The following is a 13,581-nucleotide window of genomic DNA, read 5'->3' on the forward strand; positions in this document are numbered from 1 at the left end:
CCATGAGTGGGGCTGGGGGGAGTGGTGAGGATTGCTGCTGGGTTTTAAGATGGCCATGGAGCGTGAACACCATGTTTGGCTGGATGGAAACCCTCCTTTCCCATCCGTGTGGGATGGTGCTGGCAGTGCAGACCTGGCACAGCAGGAGGAAAGCTGGAAGGGCGCTGGGTTCACCTCAGAGGCTGCTGTGGTGTCCCCGGTGCTTGTATCGCCCCCCCGAGGGTCACGGATAAAAACCCACATTTGGTTTCGTGTGCTGCTTGGTATCCTGGAGCATGAAAACTCCCAAAATGCTTCGGCAACGGGGAGGAAAGAGGGGTCAAACTGGGAGGGGAGGACAGGAAAATGGGGTGTGAGCAGGCAGGTCAGCAGCTGCTGAGGAGGGAAAGGGCATCCTGCCTGCAGAGAGCTCTCCGAAGAGGAGTTAAGCCAGGTTACACAGCACAGCAGCCAGACGGGCAGCAGAGGCTCCCCAGGGGTGTGTGCTCTGCCCCTGAGCTCGGTGCTCTGCTCAGAAAGGCGCAGTACCGCGTTTCGGCTCTTCCTGGAAGGCGGCAGGGCAGGAGCAGCTTCCCGGCTGGACTGGAGCCCCCTCCCCGCTGCAGGGCCAACCCGCGGGGCTGGGAGGGCACCGGGACCCGGCCGGGTCGGGGGTACGGCTTAAGGAGGGCAGCGGCGGAGAGGGAGCTGCAGCTGGGCTCTGCGGGGAGACCCCAGCGGTACCCCAACCCCGGGGATGCTGCAGAGCTGCCTAAGGACGGGCAGGGCAGGCCCGGCTCGGCGGGGCTCCGCTCCGGGTAGGGCGGGGATCCGGGCAGGGCAGGCCCGGCTCCCGCCGGGGTCCCGCTCCGGGCAGGGCAGAGATCCGAGCAGGGCAGGCCCGGCTCCCCACGCGGTTCCGCTCCGGGCAGGCCAGGCCCGGCTCCCGGCGGGGCTCCGCTCCGGGCAGGCCAGGCCCGGCTCCCGGCGGGGTCCCACTCCGGGCAGGCCAGGCCCGGCTCGGCTCGGCGGGGCTCTGCTCCGGGCAGGGCGGAGATCCAGGCAGGGCAGGCCCGGCTCCCGGCGGGGTCCCGCTCCGGGCAGGGCGGAGATCCGGGCAGGGCAGGCCCGGCTCCCCACGCGGTTCCGCTCCGGGCAGGGCAGGCCCGGCTCCCGGCGGGGCTCCGCTCCGGGCAGGCCAGGCCCGGCTCCCCACGCCGTTCCGATCCACGCAGACCGGCTCCCGGGAGGGCAGGGCAGGGCTCCAGGCTAGACGGGGCTCCGGTCAGGCCCGGCTCCCGTCAGGGCTCGGCTCCAGACAGGGCGGGGCTCCGCGCAGGGCTCCGCTCCGGGCAGGCCCGGCTGCCGGCAGGGCTGGGCTCCGGGAAGGCCCCGCGCCCCGTCTCCATAGCACCCGCTTCCCCTTCGCCCTCCGCCCCCTGCCCTTTGCCCCCGGCCGCCAGCCCCGCCCCAGCCGGTGACAGGCAGCGCCCGCAGCCTATCGCAGCCGCCCGCCGCCCGCCGGCGTGGGCGGGTGGGTGGGAAGCGCAGGGAGCCAACCGGAAGCGAAAACCCTACCGCCGGGCCCGCCTCTTGGCGGCAGCCGCCGCAACCAATCAACGGGCGAGCGTTGTGGGGCGGGGCGGGCCGCGCGGCCAATGGGAGCGCACGTCGGTCGCCAGGGAGGCGCGAGGCCCGGAGGGGGCAGCGGCGGGAGCGCGGCGGGGCCGGGCGGGGGCGGGAGGTAAACAAAATGGCGGCGGCCCGCGCGTTGCTGCGGGGCTGGCGGCGGTAAAGGGGCGGCGGGAGCCGTTGGGCGAGCGGGCGGTGGGGGGGTGGCGGCCGCAGTGCGCTTCCGGGGCAGGGCCGCGGTGGCAGAGCGGGGACGGCGGTTGGCGGGGCTCCCTCCTCCTGAGGCGAGGGGGGGACGCGGCGGGGGAGCGCGGCGCCGGCACCCGGCCCGGTTCCCGAGCCCGGCGGTGGGGAGGGGGGACGAGGCCGCCCGCCCCCCTCCCCCGATTCGAGAACAGGGCGCGGAGGCCCCGGAGCTGCCCGACTTGGCTTGTCCCCGGCCCGTAGGTGAAGGGCCCCGTCCCGGCTGGGCTGCCCTCGGGCCCTCGGGAGCTTGGCTGGGCCGCACCAGAGGTCACCTCCCGCCCCGGGGAGCCCCTTCCCTCCCGGCCCCGCTGCCAGCTCGGTCGCACTTAAAGCTTTTCACCCCCTTTGCCCGTTCCCTGCCCGGCCAGGGGTGGGAGCGGGTGGTCCTTGTGTATCTCCCCCCCGCCCCTATTTACACCCGCGGGGGGGGTGGGTCTGGCACCTCCACATTGACCTTCGGAGAGGGAATGGGGCGTTGGGGGTGTGGGGCAGAGGGTCTGACTTCCTCCCGGGCTTTCCCATTGTAGGGGGGGGGGGAGGGAGTGAGGCTGTAGCAGGCTTTGGGTTGTCTGACACCAGCTGAGACCTGGACGGGTGGTGACACATCATGAGCCAGGCGCAATCGGAGCGCTTGAAGGATGCCCCTGGGAGATCTCCATAGGCACCGAAGGCCTCAAACTTTTGTAGGCGTGCAAAGCGAAGACGTTAGAATTGTCCCTGAAAACTCCTTCAAAGAAACTTGCTTCCAGCTTCCCAACGGCTGAAAGGCCCCTTTCTGCCCTGGTACCTGGCGGAACCGCTTCCCCTGCCGCCTCTTGGGAGCCGGTGACTGAGCTGCTAGGGATGGAAAGCCACGAGAGAGACTCGGCAGTGGCGGCCTGAAGTCCCAGAGGATGACCTAGCACTTAGAACCGAACTGGACCCAGGTAAAGGCCAAGTTGACTTGAAAGAACCCTCCTACCAGTGGGGTCAGGTCGGAAGCAACGTGAGTCCCAAACTTGAGGGTATCTGCTCAAAGATACTTATTCTTTTTAAAAGACTTTGTGTTACTGGAGCCACACCCGGATCTTTTAGCATCCACTTGAGCTGGGAAGCAGCTTGTAGGTCTGTTTTGGTTTTGTTTGGTTTATTTTTATTTTGCTTTGATTAATTTTTCTTTTTTTTTTTTAAAAAAAATACATGTTTGTACAATCTTCTGGATACTTTTTGTTTCAAGAAGGGAGTAAAAGGGAGTGTGGTGGAACCTAACAAACAGGATTAAAACCCCGAGCGCTTAAGGAAAACGGGTTAAGGAACTTAATCCAGGATGGATATGCAGGAACCCCAGCAGCTGGGTATGTTTGCAGAGAGTGAGCTGATGTCTGTGGGGATGGACACCTTTATCCATCGCATTGACTCTACTGAGGTCATCTACCAGCCGCGGCGGAAAAGGGCCAAGCTCATTGGCAAATACCTGATGGGAGACTTACTTGGAGAAGGGTCTTATGGCAAAGTCAAGGAGATGTTGGACTCTGAAACCCTCTGCAGGAGAGCTGTGAAAATACTGAAGAAGAAGAAACTACGCCGAATTCCCAACGGGGAGGCAAATGTGAAAAAGTGAGTAAACGTTTCCAGTAGCTGGGAGCTGAGGGGTTAAACTTTGTGGTTATTTTCCAGCTGAAGCTCTGTAGCATTTTAACTAACAGCTTGGCACTCTCTCTCTCTCTCTCTTTTTTTTTTCTTGTAAGTATTACTCAAAGAACAAAACCCTATTTCTTAAAGAAATCCCTCTTTGAGATTTCACCTTGAAGAGGTAAAGTGTGGTGCTGCTGGCTAGGAAAGGTGAGCAGAGGTGTAGCTGGGAGGAGAAACAGCTTTGTTTGTTGCATCCTGCGTTACTCCTGTGCCTGTCCAGGGGCGTGTGGTGCTTCAGGGTGGCAGTTCCCACTCCCACACTGTACCAGTGCCTGACGTGACCCGCTGGACTGTGTGCCTGGTGTGCATGGGAGTGTGTTCCTTGGCTTCACTTCTGACTGAGGAGTTGGGGAAGTCATCCAGGGCTCTTTTTGGTTGATTTCTGCAGCTGTGAAGCAGGGACAAAGGTTGTCAACCTTTTTTATTTGGGTGGCTCAAGATCTGTGCTTGGGAGCTGTCGAAGGGCTGGGTACATCCTGATTAGTCAAGGCACAGATAATTAATGAAACAAGCCCGGTGTCAGCTCCGTCCTGGCCGGGCGTGAGGACCTCTCCCTCTCCATGGGGCCGTTTGTCCCAGCCCTGTGAGGTGGTTGTTTATCTGCTGCAAAGGGGAACCTTGCACAGCCAAACAAACTCTCTGCCAGGGTTTATCTCGTAGCAGGAGGCTGAACTTGCGAGATGTTTGGGAGACTTGTCTTGCGTCTTTGGCTGTGACATGCTGAGTGTAGAGCCCTGACCAGGCAGAGTCTTGTTTCTGTTTTTCAGTTTGGTTTGAGTTTGCGAGCTCAGCTGTGAGATACTTCACATCCTGTACTGGGACTTGTGTCAGTGAGCTCTTTAAGTTTGCCTTCTAACCTTCAGGGCCAGACATAGCTACGGAATAGTCACGGATCCCAATGCCAGGGCCTCCCTTTCTCTCCTTGGCTGGCTCGAGTTCAGAATCAGAGTAAGCTGCTGGTTAATGTGTAATAAAATGTTTTTCTGGGAAAGGTGTGAGTGTTCCTTTCCACCCTTGCTCCCTCCTCCTGAGAGCTGCTGAAGGAGGGGGAGACTTTTTCTTCCTTAGTGCAACTCTGAAATTTAATGTGCCCCCTCCCCATGGTGCAAAAGGACTTGAACCAGATACCAGGAGAGCTTCCCGATACCAGAACCGTGGTAATGGTCCCGTGTCCTGGAGTGAACTCTGTAGGAGTCTGTTTCCTGCCCAGAGCCTGTCTGTGTCTCGTTGGGTTTCGTTGGGGTTGGTTATTAACACAGACTAGCCAAGCACTGCTGTTTGGCTGGGGATGTTTCTCTGGCTCAGCCGCACCCACTTCAAAACACCGGGGCAGATCTTAGAAGTTGCCTTGTAAGGAGGGTTTACTTCACTTCAGGTTCCTATTTTTGTCACTTTACCCTTTTTTCCCCACATTGTTCCCTTATTTGTTTGCTTTATCTTCTTCAGGGAGGAGGTTTTTCTATGGCAAAGCATTGCATTTTGGGGTCCCTGTGGACCTTACAGAAACCCTTTGGCAGTTCTGCGACAGGCAGTGAAAGTTGTCTCCACTCCAAATAAACCTGCTGTGGTGAGATAAGTCACCAAACCCGTATGGTTGGGCTGGTCAGCATGGACAGGGGGAGCAAACTGTTGCAGTATTTCCAGGTAGAGCTGGAACGTGCTCTGCTAACGTTGGGGTTTTTTTAATGTCACGTCGCTTGGCTGGGCTCCATTAAACTTTCACTTTCTACAACGGCCTCTGAGCAGCTTTGCTGAGTGGTTTATACCTCAGCGAGCGGCTCCTGTGGACAGGAGCAGCAGGGAAATCAGGTTGTGGACTGAGTGGCACCATCAGGTTCTGCTTTCTTGGAAGCTCCTTGATAAGTGCAGCAAGGAGTGGCCGTGTAACTCCTGGGTTAGGGAGCGCTGCTTCCCACTCAGCTTCTGTCCTTATCTGGACAAGGATGTCTGCAGCTTGGTACGTGCAAGAAGCGATTGTGATTAGTTGTCTAATCTTTGTAAACACCCCAACTTCAGTTGGTGCCCTTTGAGATGAAAAAAATCTCTTTGTCAGTCACCAGAATGAAACCATCTCGGTGCTCCCGTGTCCTCAGAGGGATGTGTGAGCTGAAGGCACCTCCAAAGCGTTTGCTGTCATGGTGAATGAAACAGTTGGGAGTGAGGGTCTTCTGAACCCCTCATGAAGTGTTTTAGTGATTCTTCTGCTGAAGAGTTAGTTAAACTGAAATTTCATCCTCTGGCGCTGCGGGTGTGTTAGAAGGGGGCTGCCAGTGGGTGTGAGCACTGAAGGGGCTGCCATCAGGCTTGGTTCCCTTGGAAGTGCCCTTTGCTACTCCAGTCTCAGAGCACCTTGTTGTCTGGTGTTCTCTCCACCTGCAGAGTTCCCCTCGAAGGGATCCCCAGAACTTCTGACCATGCAGGAAGAGGCTTTGCCAGGGAACTGTTACCATGGGGTGCTGCGGTGTCGTGGCGCTGTCCTGACGGTGAAACCTGCGTTGATAGTGTGTCATCAAAGAAATTCCCTAGAAAACAGCTCCTAGACTATTAGCCCTTGAGTAATTAATTACCTGAGCACGTAACATGTGGAGTAATGGCAGTGATGGGCTGTGGAGGGCCGTGCAGGTTGGTGCCACGGGCTGGGCAGCTCTGGCTTTGTGTTAGTCCTTGAAGGTTGGGGCTGCAGCCCTGTGCTGCAGGTGCTGGTTGCCCCAGCTTTTTGTCTCTTGGTTCAGGAAAGACACAGAAATTCTGACTGAAAAAAATGTTTGAGAGTTAGAAAATGGAATGTTTCATCTCTACCCTAAAATATTCTAGTTCTGCCCCTGCAAAATGAGTGCTTAAGGGATCTGGGAATCCCCACGAGGACACTGAGGGTTTAAACTCATGAGAGATGTGTTTCCCTAAGCCAGTCTGGGGAACCTGCGTTTCTTTTTGGTTGCTATTGAGAAAGGTCGGGCTGGTTTAGATGACCAGGCAGCACTGCAGCTCCTCACCACTCCAGCCAAGACAAAAAGAGGGTTTCATGAGACTGGGAAAAAAAAAGAAGAAAGAAAATTTGGAAGTCTCTTTGTCTCTGGCAGCACAAGTTTTATTAAACTGTGTGCTAATAGCCTCACATTTTAATTAAGTGTTCGGGGCTTCCTGCCTGTCTCCCAAGTGTCTTGTGCTGTACTTACCCCACTCAGTGATTACTTAGATTTGAATATATGCTCATTAGAATTCCTCAGAGGTTTCAGATGTGTAGTAAGCTTGTAGTTTGACAGTGTGTGCTCCTTGGCTCTGCGAGTGGTGAGTCCTGCATGGGGGGGATGCCAGTTGTACTGAAGGAAGGACTTGTTGTGAGCCACAGAGGTGTGTGCTTCAGATGAAGATGGGCTAAAACTGACTCATCTGATTTCCTGTCCCTCCTCCAAACAGAGAAGGGACAGGAAACAGGGTGCAGGCGTGTCCTCAGGGCAGGGCGAGGTGGTGGGAGCGCAGTGGAGATGCTGCAAGGCTCCTGGTTGTTTTGGGGAATGGCCAGAGAAGAACGGTTTGGGTACTAAAACCTGGAAGGTATAGGTCAGCACTGGCCTCATCCACCACAGCAGGTCTTTCAGATGTGCAGAGGGTGGTTTGAAGGAGGAAATGGTGAGGTGCTCTGCTCCATCTCTTACCTGAAGTATCGCTTGTGAGAGCAAAGAGGTGCAGCTTCTCACAGGGGTGGATGACGAGCTCCATCCTTCCAAGGGGAGAGCTGCTGCTTCGGTGCAATCAGCAGGAAAAGGCTGTTCTCAGGCTAGATGTTTTCCATGTGAATCTGCTTTGTGGCATATCAGGGTACTAACCTGTAATTGCAGCTTGCTTTGGCTATGCAGGATTACGAAACCAATCTAAATAAATACATAATGTCATCATTCAGTTGCCTAAAGGCTGACAGAGTGATTCTTGAGTCCCCTGTGGCATGAACGGTGTTAGTGGACTTTTGGTGGGTGTCAGATTGGGCATATGGAGCTGCTGCTGTGCACATCCTGGCCCTTTGCTGTGCACCAGCACTGGGGTGGAGCTGTGCCAGGGCCCTGGGCCATGTCCTTAGCCTTTATGTGGAGAAGCCATGTGCCAAGGAGTGAGGGTGAGCTCACAGACCTGCACACCCTCATTTCTGATGTGGGATCCGACCCTGTAGGTCCTACAGGAAAGATCCACCGTCTCATTCCTGCAGTTAAATGCTCAGAGCTGTGGAGGACCCTTGTCAGCCAAAGGAAGGAACGACAATTCTGGCTGCCTTGCTCATCTTTCTCTAAGCAGCAGGTTTGGCTTTGAGGGAACTGAGGCCTGAAACGAGTGGCAGAAAGAATGCTAAACCTTAGGGTGAAAATGTGCTGGTACTGGGATGGTCCAGGAAGGAATGTCTGCTTCCCAGGCTGTCCTTGGCACCTCCCAGAAGTAGGCAGCTTTGTTATATGCAGGCCCAAGTGACATCACCACTCCCTGTTATGTGCCAAAGCCAGGCACCTTGCTGGGGATCAGCCATAATCTGTCAGGATGAGCTTAACAGGTCTGCCAGAGCCACGCAGAGACCTTGGAGCTATAGAAGATCTCTGTCCTCCCTCCAAAGCTGGTTATGCTCTGAAGCAGGCCTGGTACTCTGGCAGACTGCCTTGTTGTGCACTCGAAGGCTTTCTAGTCTGGGAAAACTGGGAATGGCATTCCTTGCTGGAGACTGTCTGGCTGTTGGATAACGGTGTGGGGAGTGGAAGGGGCTGCCACGCCACAGGGAGCACAGCACAGCCCTCCTGCTGCCTCAGGCACAGGGCTGCTCTCTAAAGGAGCTGCTGTGGTTTAAATCTAACATTAAATTTCCAAGGTGCCAAGGAGACAGGCAGGAAAGTTGGAACAGCTCGATTTATCCTGAACATCCAAGCAGACTCACTGGGCTGGCATGGGAAGGGCAGGAAGCCACCTGGCCCCAGAGTAAAGGCGGTGAACCCTTTCCCAGCACTGAAAACTGAAACGCTGTTAACACAGGCAAGCTGCAGGGCAAGCAGTGGGCTGTGCTGCTTTTGGTGGTGTTAATTTGGGGGAATAAATGTAATAAAACATAGGCACCTTGTGCTGAGGTGAGCAGCTACGGTCACTTGCTCGGTGAAGTTTGAAAACCGATGTGGAATCGGCGGTGACTGGTCTGGCTCACTGGTCTGGCTCGCTGTTCCTTGGGTGTTGGGGCTGCAAGAGCAGCTAAAAATAGAAGTAATCTTTCCTCTGGGAAATGGGCAGCTTGGCCTCTGCCCCCGAGGTGGGTGCACTGCACTGGCACTATCTGTCCCTGCATCAAGTCTCCTGAGGGGTGTGGGGGGAGGAAAAACCCCAAGCCCCAAATCATTAGAGAAGTGTGAAATATGTGAGTCCAGTAAAGGTGGAAGGAATGAGTTGCGCTTCTGAGCCATGTGGCAGACAGTGAGCTGTCAGGAGCAGGATTGGTGCTGCCTTCCTAAGGTCAGAGCTTACTTTGCCTTCACAGCAAAGTTGTTTTACTGAAGTACCAAGTAGGTGTGCTCAGTCCCTCTCTCACTGACTTGGTCTGAGCGCTCAGCCCAGCTCCCTCCATTATGCAGAGAACTTCTTCGACCTGGGCTAATGCTGGCTGTGGTTTCCATGCTAATTTAATCCACTTCAGCCTTTTGGTCATTACTATAATTAGAGTGGCTGCATCACTTGGCAAATCTGTCTGCCATTAAACAAAACGCTCTTCCGAGCTTTGCCTTATTATCCCAGGGGTTTGTTTAGCTACTGTGATTACTTTTTTTAAAGGAATATATACTAAAGAAAGAGTACCCAGCCTCAGCTTTGGTAGCAAAGTAATGCTGCAGCTCAGAGATCCTGGGGGCACCATATCAATGTTTATAAATATCTTGAGTATGGGATGCAGGGGGGAATGGCCAGCCCCTTTTCAGTGCTCTGTAGGGACAGGACAAGGGGCAATGGCTGCAAGTTGGAGCATAGGAAGTTCTGCACCAACAGGTGGAAGAACTTCTACACAGTGAGGGTGAGGGAGCCCTGGGACAGGCTGCCCAGGGGGGTGTGGAGTCTCTTTCTCTGGAGATATTCCAGACCTGTCTGGATGCCAACCAGTGCAATATGAGTTGGGGAGCTGCTTTGGCAGGGGGTTGGACCTGATGATCTCTCGAGGTCCCTTCCAACCCCTGTGATTCTGTGATTCTATGATTCTATGAAAAAAGTTTTTTAAAAAGCCTTCTTATATTCCCACACCTCCCAAGCCTGTCGAAGGAGCAGTTACTGGCTTGTTAATCAGACATGATGCATTGACAAGCCTTTGTACTGGCCACAGCTTGTTATTAGCACCTGGCTAATGGTGCAGATGAGGGACAAGTGGCTTTGAGCTCGGCATGTGGTGGCTGAGCAGAGGCTCCTGCTTCCCAAGCTGTGTTCTGTGCTCTTGGTAATGCTGCTTTCCAGAATGTGAACTGCTGAAATGTAACCATGGTCCTTAAAGCAACTCTGGAAAACATGGAGGGAAGGAGACAGGATCCCTGTGTGGCTTTGCAGCAGCCAAGAGCGGTACCTGCACTTGGGGCACTGGCAGAACCACCCTGACCTGACTGTCCAGCTTCTCCTGTTCCTCTGCTCTGCAGCTGGCTGCCAGTGGGAATTTGCAGGCTGGGTTTAATGCAAAAGAGACGAAAATGGGGTTTGGAGCACGGTAAGGAATCTCAAGAGGCAAAGACTGAAAGAGCTGATGCACGTTGGCACACAAGGGTCTGTTTCTGTAGCCAGAGGAAAAGGTCTCTCTGCTCAGTTTATCCTCTACAAACAAGAGGCCTCAGTTCAGATCTCTGAACCATTCAGGCAAGTTAGGGCTAAAGTTTGGGAGAAATGGAGTTATAGCTGGAACTTCCATTTTGGGCTCACTCTTGGGACAAAATGTTATATTTCTTATATTGGCTGATTAATTTTCATGGTCTGGAAGCCAGACCACTCTTGGGGGATCCGCTTGAAGAGCGGATGGCCCTAGCAGAGTGAGGACAACCCATGGAATGGATGAGTGGTGGCAGCTGGTGCTCTCTTTTTCCTTCCTCTGTTGATAACCTTGTTGGGAAGCAACCTAAATGCACTGGGGCTCCGATGTCCCACCTCACTGGGCCCAGTCCAGCTGTGTGTCCTGTGCAGCAGTCACTGTGGGCTAAAACCACATGAGAATGGCTACTTGGTTCAGTAGGTTTGAATTGAAACAGGCTGGTTAGTTTGACTTCAAACTGAAAATTGGGATTTAATGTCGTGTCTCAGTGATGCTGATATATCTTGCAACTACTTCATGCGGATTTCTGGATCAGTCTGGATCCAGTTGTTAATAAAGGACACAGGGAAACTGCCTGAGTAGCCCACTGTGGTTGCTGCAAGAGGTCTCTGGGTAGCTCAGAGGTGAACTGGAGAGATGCCGAGGCAGTGTTTGGGGCTGCCGAGAAGCCAGTGGTATTTCCCGCCTCCAAACTTGTAGAGTTCTTCCATCCCTCAGCTTTGAACACCCATCATGCTTGTCCCCTGGTGATGGGAAGTTTTTGGGAGCCAAGAGCGTTGGCAACTCAGTGCCCCTTGGGCATGTTGACTGTCTTCCCCTCTGCTGGGTGCAGACCACGTGCTTCACACACTGTGCCTCTGGTGATGCACTTGTCTCCTCAGCAGTGAAGAGCATCTCCTAGTTTTCCCATGCGTTATGTGTCCTGGAGAAAATCAGGTTCTGCTGACACCCCCCCCCGCCCCAGGTGAATTATATGTGGTATCATAATAAAATCAATTTAGTGTCATTGGTTCACCTCTTTAGTAGGTTAAATTGTTTCTGATGGCTTTATATTTGTTTAAATGACTTATGTCTGCTCACAGTACCACAGCTATCAGATGGTATTGCTCGTTAGGCACAGAACCTTTCCATTTCTTTCTTGGCAAGTGATTAATTCCAGTTACTTCCCAGCTAAATAGCAGATCTGTGCTGAAACGGGCTGTGTAGTGCCTGGACTCCTCTACAGCACTTGGCACCGGGCGCTGCCTGCGCCGCAAGAGTGGTGCTGCCTTCTGCTGTCATCTGCAGGGTTGCTCCTGGTCAGGATGCTGATTACAACCATCCCCTGATGGAGGAGGGAGTTTTATTTCTGCTCTGATAACTATGGATAACACTGAGGTAGAAAGAAGCACCGAGTGCCAACGTAAAAGCTTTGTCTTGGAAGTGACTGTCCTAGATATGAGGGTCAACACAAATGTAACGCGGCGTTAGGGGGTTAGCTGAGGAGAGGGATGGTGAGCATCGTTTGAAAAGCTTTAATGGGAGGGAAGGTTTGTTACACAGCGTGCATGGGTAGTCTTGAGTGAAGCAGCAGGGACTGATACGGTCTGAAGTGTCTTTAAAACCCTTGTGGTTCAGCAGACGTTCAGTAATAGGCTTTGTCACCGTAACGTTTTCCCTTCTCTCTTCCTGCAGGGAAATTCAGCTCCTGCGACGATTGCGGCACAAAAATGTTATCCAGTTGGTAGATGTGTTATACAACGAGGAGAAGCAGAAAATATATCCTTTTCAGACAGCTGCTAATAAGGTTTGAATTCCCGTTGTTCTCTCCTAGCGTGCTGAATCATTATAGTTCTGCTTTTGTTAAGGCCCCTTTGAATGGTTCTTAAGCTTAAAATTGCTTTTGCTGGTATTAAACATTCTGGATGTCTGGAATACTTTCCACACAAGTACGTTTCTTCAGTTCCCCAGCTTCCCAGTTAGGCAAGGAAATACTGTCCCCAGGTTACAGACCAGGGCTGGACGAGGGGGGAACTGTCCCTCGAATCTGATGATTTGCTCCATGACCTTCAGCAACATGGAGATGAAAAAAGCACTGTGGGTCTGTTGCTTCCATGCCCCTGTCCTAGCAGTGCTTTCTCAGGGCTTTCTCTCCCCAAAGATGGACCTTTTATTGTTAAATCAATTTTTCTAATGCTTTTAAGTCCTTGGCAATGGTTTAGATGTTACTTTCCTTCCCTCAAAAGAAGAATCATAGAGTAACAGAATGCTTTGGGTTGGAAGGAGCATCAAAGAGCATCTAGTTCCAATGCCCTGCCATGGGCAGGGACACCCTCACTATCCCAGGTTGCCCAAAGCCCCGTCCAACCTGGCCTTGAATACCTCCAGGGATGGGGCTTCCACAACCTGTCTGGGCAAACACACAAAGCTTACTTCAAGAGCCATTCACTAAGTAAATTCTAGGAGGCTGAGCATGCAGTAAACTACTCACACCATCCTTCTGGTCCTGCCACCCTACTACTCTGGTTGCCTGGGCTGCTTTAAGATTTCCTCCTAAAGAATCCAAAAGGAATTTGTGTTTCTAATTCTCTACCAGGCACCTTATGCTAATTGAAGTGTCATTAGTCCCAGCAAGTCCCCGACACGAAAGGACTGTCCCAGTCTCTTTGCTGAACCCTGTGCAGTGCGTACAGTGGAGGGGATGGTTCAGTGGAGACTGAAACAAGGACCGTGGCATTCAGACTGGCAAAATTTAGCACAACCTGGGTCGATGGAAACCCTGCCATAACTGCAGGCTTGTGTAGGGTGGGAAAGATTCATGTGTGGGGTTACAGCATCTCTCGTGGTGGCTGGCGCGCGGATGCTGGCAGCGCTCTGCTTCCCTTTGGAGGTCTGTACTGCTGCAGCGCTGCCTTCTGTGGGCAGCTGGGGTGCTTTGCTGGTTTAAGGAGGCAAAGGTGAGCTCCCAACCCTGCCCGAGCCCCCTCTGTTTTGCTGGTGTGAAACTCCCTCATGCTTTAAGTGACTGGAAGCAGCGAACAGCACGTAGCTCCTGTGACATTGATATCTTGGCTCTGATACTGGACCGCTCAGCTCTTCAATCGGATCCAGGACTCTTTCAGACTTTACTTGGTATTCGCTGTGCTGTCCCCTCCATGTGTGCAGAGATGTTAATCCATGTCACCTGGGAAGGAATAACTGCTTGAATCAGTACAGGCTGGGGGATGACCTGCTGGAGCAGAGCTCTGTGGAGAAGGACCTGGAGGTCCTGGTGG

General features: G+C 53.8%; 1 protein-coding gene across 3 annotated transcripts in view; it reads left to right on the forward strand.

Annotated features, from left to right (window-relative positions):
- The first annotated feature begins 2,358 nt into the window (after nucleotides 1-2,358).
- STK11 (serine/threonine kinase 11) overlaps nucleotides 2,359-13,581 on the forward strand; it is a 42,538-nt gene continuing 31,315 nt past the window's right edge. For all 3 annotated transcript variants that reach the window (XM_084276214.1, XM_084276215.1, XM_084276216.1), the window contains exons 1-2: nucleotides 2,359-3,453; nucleotides 12,002-12,085. In XM_084276214.1, coding sequence (XP_084132340.1) covers nucleotides 3,164-3,453; nucleotides 12,002-12,085 — 374 coding nt within the window. In that variant the 5' untranslated portion in view covers nucleotides 2,359-3,163. The remainder of the gene's footprint in view (nucleotides 3,454-12,001; nucleotides 12,086-13,581) is intronic.

The sequence above is a fragment of the Gallinula chloropus genome, assembly GCF_964237585.1.
Source record: "Gallinula chloropus genome assembly, chromosome: 28".
In the NCBI taxonomy this organism is placed as follows: Eukaryota; Metazoa; Chordata; class Aves; order Gruiformes; family Rallidae; genus Gallinula; species Gallinula chloropus.